Source organism: Barbatula barbatula (assembly GCF_947034865.1).
Source record: "Barbatula barbatula genome assembly, chromosome: 2".
In the NCBI taxonomy this organism is placed as follows: domain Eukaryota; kingdom Metazoa; phylum Chordata; class Actinopteri; order Cypriniformes; family Nemacheilidae; genus Barbatula; species Barbatula barbatula.
The window spans coordinates 21,307,292-21,313,137 of record NC_136767.1 but is presented as its reverse complement, the minus strand read 5'-3'; the positions used below and the strand labels follow the sequence as shown (position 1 = coordinate 21,313,137).

Genomic DNA, 5,846 nt, shown 5'->3' with positions numbered 1-5,846 from the left:
AAGATTTTCATAAAAGTATCCACAAGAATCTCTGTGGTTTTGTGTCCATATAGAAGTCACTGATGCTCACTCATGTTGTTTGGTTAACCGTGTTCTTTAAATAAGGGTGATTGAATGATGAAAGATTTTCTATTTTTGGGAACTATCACTTGAAAAGAAAACTACAGAACTGGGCCTAGATCATTAGAATTGTAGCAGATACTTGCTTGAAATGATACAAATAAATAAATGTTCTATATAGTTTATCTACCCTGGGTCAGGTAAATAGGATTTTCTTGTCCTTAGATCTCTGGAGCACATCTTTAACTGAAAGTACAAGTAAAGACCCTGTTGTAAAACTGTTCAACAGAAGGACATTTTGGGTGTATTTTCCATGCAGCATTTTAAGAAAATTTGAATATGTCCAAAGTCCAAATTTGGGTATACAAGGGCACAAATTCAAAGGAGTGTACAAGCCACAATTACTGGAGAACAAAATGAAATGAATGGTCAATTTTGTTTGTAAAGACTAGATTTGCATATATAAAGTAAATTGCAATAATGTGTGTCTTAAGAGGTGTTGCGAAAATGGTATTCTATGTACAGTTACTTTTTTTAAAGATGACTTTAAATTGTATTTGTTTTTATGTTTTGTGTGGTGGCTCAAAAAGAACAAAATTATATTAAAACATGTAAAGGAAATCTTAGTATTTTTTAGTTTTTGGGGGGAGTCCTAAATATTGTGGAGACTGAATTTTGTTCTAAAAATAAAACTTAAATTCTGATTGTCTGATTGTTTTTATTGATTCATTCACTATGCTTTGTATCCGATGGCATAAGAAAAAGCATCTTTAAAAATATTTTAAACTTATCATGACCACAACACGTGTTGCAGTGTATGTGCGTGGTGGGTATTTGAGTAGGAAGTGCAGACTTGGTGGTACTTCCTGTGTCTGTAACTATAACCTTTTTGAACACGTGTAAAATTGACAAGTGTAAAGATAAACTTAGATTTAATTTGTTTCATTTACATTTAAAGAGCATGAAATACAGCATCACATTATGGGAATTACAAATTGTCACTTCTGGTGTAATTGTCAAAAAAGGAAGAGATGGAAATGTGTGGTTTCAGACATTATGGGAAATCAAACGATTTCACTTCAGTAAGAAAAGGAAGTATCAGAAAAAAATGCGTTGCATTGTTCTGTATACAAAAATATATAATACAGTGTAGTCTGTCAAAGGAACATACTAGGTCAACTAAAACTTAACATTATATATATGAAGTTATATACAGTGTAATATAAGTGCTGTTAGATGTGCATGTGAAGATGATTAATTATTGGAACAACTGTTCTATTCTAGACTTGACCTTCAGATGTCTATGCAAGGGTAAATTTAAAGCCTGAAATCCCCTTGGAAGTTTTCAGTTGTGTAAAACAGTAAGACTAAATTTAAATGGTCGAACTGTGTTTAAAAAAGAAGAAATGGCCAGAGAAAACATATCTGCAATGACCATATGAAGTGAACAAAATAGTTTTCTGGTTAATAGATCACTATCTATAGATTCTTCAAGGTCACATGGAGCACTGTGTATACTATACAAATCAGCATCTAACTTTAGCGTTGAGCTTTAAACCAAATGTTATATGCGACAAATTATATTGCATGCCATCTTTTACTGGCCGTCTTACTGATAGTGGGCCGTAATGGCTAGTGCTTACTGTTAGCACTAACTATTAAAGGTCTGTTAAAGAAAATATATGTTATCACTTGTATTGTAAACTGGGGCGACTTATGTGGCAGAACAGGGTCATGGAGAAACACATAGCCAAGACCTACAAAACAAGAGATATTATTTATCCACCATAAAACAACAACAGCTAAATAACAAAATCACTTATTCATTCAAACTTCTAAACATTGCACTTTACAAGCTCTAGTCCTCACATTACACTCATTTTAAATAAACATGTCCTACCTCAATAACGCAGACAACAATGACACCGATTCCTGCGTTTAAGAGGTTATTTTCAAATGTGTCCTTTAGCTTTGTGTAGCAGCCCTGAATGCAGTAAGACATATCAAGTGATGTTAATCAAAAATGTTATTGTAATAATATGTATCCAACCTCCATCCAATCTTATTTTGTGTTCCACAGAAAAGAGTAATATAAAGGTTTTGAATAGGTTTTTGGTTGACATAAAGAGGGGTAAGAGTGCTGTATTACCTTGGTCCAGTACGATGCGGTACCATTTTGTCTGCAGGCAATTGACTTGCAGCAAGACTTTGGTATTTCTCCTACCATCCAATCTGAAGCGTTGTTGATCCCACAGCACTCAAACTGTTAAAAAGTTTATTAGAGGAAAAATTTTGAGTGAAATGTTGTGAAAGAAATGTGTGTGGTAGTTAACATTTAGGCAATGTGTTAGCAAAACCACTTATAAGAGAACATATCGCCTCGAATGGCCACTTACTGCATCGTGCACAATGTCCCAGTCATCATTACTGGTTTTATTTTCATGTCTGTTCTTCACGGAAATTTTTAAACCTTTGTTAAGGTCCTCAGTAATGGATTTGTCAACCTGGACATACAGAAAAAAAATCTGATAATCTTTGAAATAACTTTCTCTGCTTCCATAAGCGAGTCCTCATTTAGTTCCAGATGACTGCAATATTACTGTGCAATATTAATATATATTAACAATGCAATATTACAATGCTACTGTATCTACATCAGAGAGTGTTGTATAACCTGCGCCTCAAACATGAGCAGAACGCATGCAACGGTCAACTCCACCAACATCAGAATGAACAGCAAAATGAAGAACTAAACCAATAAACAAAAACAGAGAAAATTGTCAACTTCTGGCAAAATGCACTTTAGTGTAAGTGACAAACATTCTGCATGTGACTTACAGATATGAGCAGGCAACGGTTTTCCTTTAGGGACCCAAGGAAGCCCAAGAAGGACACACAGGTGATGATGATCCCTGTGATGAAGAGACTGTTTGCTATGCTCATAGCTTTAAGGCTGGGAAGGAGTGCTGCGAACCTGGAGGTCGTCATCAAAAATATGCCCAGTCCAAAAATGGCAGAACCACAGATCTGTAAGGATCATAACAACAAAATAAACATTGTATAAATGTCTAACATGTATAACACAATTCCCTCAGATATTTTTCAGATAAATGTTTAATATGTTTTATAATTCATGTTGTTTTCAAGATAAAGGGATAGTTCAGCCAAAAATTTTAATTCTCTTGTCATTTCAAGCCTTTATGACTTTCTTCTGGGAAACACAACAGAACATATTTTAAAGAATGTTGTTAACCAAAAAAACGTTGATTTCTATTATATAGACACAAAACCAATGCAAGTCAAAGGGGACCAACGGTTGAATGTTACCAACATTCTATCATGGATTGTGATTTTAAATTGGACTAACAGATTAACTCTGTAGTTAAATCTAGTTTTTTCCAACTGAGACAACTCGCATGGTAAAATCATTCCTGTCTCCTAAAGATATTCAAATAATTTTACATTTTTTAATTTCAACTCGTCTGGACTATTGTTATAGCCTATCTATAGGCATAAATCAGCCTTCTATTTCCAGACTGCAGATGGTCTAGAATGCTGCTGCATGCTTGCTGACTGATACTTGAAAGCGGGGAACATATTACCCCTTCTCGCCTCTCTTCACTAGTTACCTGTCCATTGTAGGATTCATTTTAAGATTTCAGCTTTTTAAATCTCTTAATGGTTTAGCACCTAAATATTTGTCCGACTTAGTCAACCCGTATGTGCCGCTAAGAGAGCTAAGGTCTGATGTTGCTTTTGGCTGTCCCTCGGGTAAAGTTGGAGAGTAGGGGTGACCTGGCATTTGCAGTGGCAGCCCTGAAGATCTGGAAGATCTACATTAGACAGGCCCAGACACTTGCTGTTTTTATAGTCTGGCATTTGACGCTATATGTGAGAGCTGCTTCCTTTTATTGTTTTATTGTCTTTCTTGTGATTGGTTGTATCATTGATAATTATATTCTTCATGCATGTACAGCACGTCATAAACACTTGCTGTTTATTAAAAAGTGATTTATAAATAATCTTTGACTTGACTTCAGAATAAATTATTTTATGTTTTGCTGAAAAAAAAGTCATACAGGATTAAAATGTCAAGAGGGTGAGTAAATGATGACAGAATTTTTGTTTTGGGGTGAACTGCTGCTTTAAGTACAAAAAAATGCCCAACCGTTGGGTTAAATTAGCCTGAATTTTTTTTGATTTGAACGTAATGTTCCAGAATTGTAATATTCTAGAATTGTACACTTGTTCAAGTATAATGTAAAAGATAGTGTCAATGATCTTAACATTTTAGAAAAATACATTTACACGGAAAAAACTGTTTGCACTATTTTTCTGGTGTGGTGGTTTCCCAGCTGCCATTTTTACATTCATGGTGTTAAGTATGAAATAGCTGCATGCATCAGGTGACAGTCCTAAAATGGATACTTACAAAAAAGACGAAGTTCACCGCACACATGGTGTACTTCAGGCACTTGAGGCAAGACATCTTTCACAAAGTGGCTCAATTCTGCAAAGTCATCGAACACATTACACTCGAGGATAAACGGTTGTCTTGCAGTGTTTTTTCTCAAACTATGTGTACCCACAACATGAAAAATGACTGACTCAATGTTAATGGTCAGACAGCTTGTATCCTGTGTCACAACATGAAGGCGGTGCTGATATAATGGAAAACAATATGACGAATGGAGCCTCATATTCATTAGATGCGTTTCCTGTGTAACTTCCTTTACAGAAACAGTCGGTGGTTATTTTTTACCATTTAGTCATATAGATACACAGGGGACCAAAATTATGAGTTTGTGAAAGACTAATCGTGAACAAGAACTGAGGATATATGACACATTTAACTCTCCAGGAGCTGTTTATCTATCCAAGTTCCTCTTTTATCAGGTGTATAAACTGAGTATACATACATGTGTACACCTAAAAATTACCAACAAAAATTCAGTAGAACATCAAGCAAGTTTTATGAAACACATTATAAAATGTATTCTTATAAGGGGCAAATTGACTAAAATTGTGACCAAACAAACTATATTTTATAGTTTGTTATAACAGATTTAATTGCTATTGATAACAGGAACACATTTATTTACTATTGATAACATATTAGAACTTTGTAAAAGATATTGTGAACAAAAACAACTGCCAAAAGAAATGTAATAATCTAAGATGAACATAAATATCATAACCATTACAGAGATGATTTTGTCTTACCTTGTTAAGAAATGTATTCTGTAAAGATACTCCAAAGAATTGTTCTCAACTCAGACAGTCAAACTCGCCCTTCTGACTCTGTTACAGATTCTGGGAGGGCATGAGCTTCTCTGACTTCCTCTGTGCGTGACGTGGTGGTTTAACAGAGCTGTGCAGAAGTGTTAAATGAAATGAACGAAAAACCAACGTGTAAAAAGTAGTGTATAAAAAACTTTTCTTGTCTCTTGTACCTATTCACAAAATGCACAGTAAGCCCAAAATACTGTTGTTACAGATAATCGTAATAAACGGCTGAACCTGCTCAGTGTGTATGAAGTGCAGGCATTGCTGTTTGCACATTTGTGTTCTGAAACCACAGGTGGTCTCTACCACAGGGAGTGCAAAAATATAAAATCACAAGTACAAATAAGAGTAAAGAGTTTTGAAGTTCAACTGCAAAAGCTAATTTCATTTTTACAAAGTGTTTGTAATTTTAATGTTTATAATTTAATTATAAACATACATTTATTTGTTTGGAGATGACCATGAAGATGCACATGACAGCAATTCAATGACCTTTAGAT

General features: G+C 34.5%; 1 protein-coding gene across 1 annotated transcript; it reads right to left on the bottom strand.

The window, feature by feature from the left end:
* Nucleotides 1-708: 708 nt before the first annotated feature.
* On the bottom strand, nucleotides 709-5,631 carry LOC306889780 (leukocyte surface antigen CD53). Its single transcript, XM_079449074.1, has 9 exons — nucleotides 5,514-5,631; nucleotides 5,284-5,431; nucleotides 4,493-4,570; nucleotides 2,899-3,087; nucleotides 2,735-2,809; nucleotides 2,457-2,564; nucleotides 2,210-2,323; nucleotides 1,961-2,044; nucleotides 709-1,817 (listed from the first exon to the last, which is right to left on the bottom strand). Exons 3-9 carry the CDS (start codon nucleotides 4,547-4,549, stop codon nucleotides 1,749-1,751), a joined length of 696 nt encoding a protein of 231 aa, XP_079305200.1. The 5' UTR covers nucleotides 4,550-4,570; nucleotides 5,284-5,431; nucleotides 5,514-5,631; the 3' UTR covers nucleotides 709-1,748.
* Between the last annotated feature and the right edge of the window lie 215 nt (nucleotides 5,632-5,846).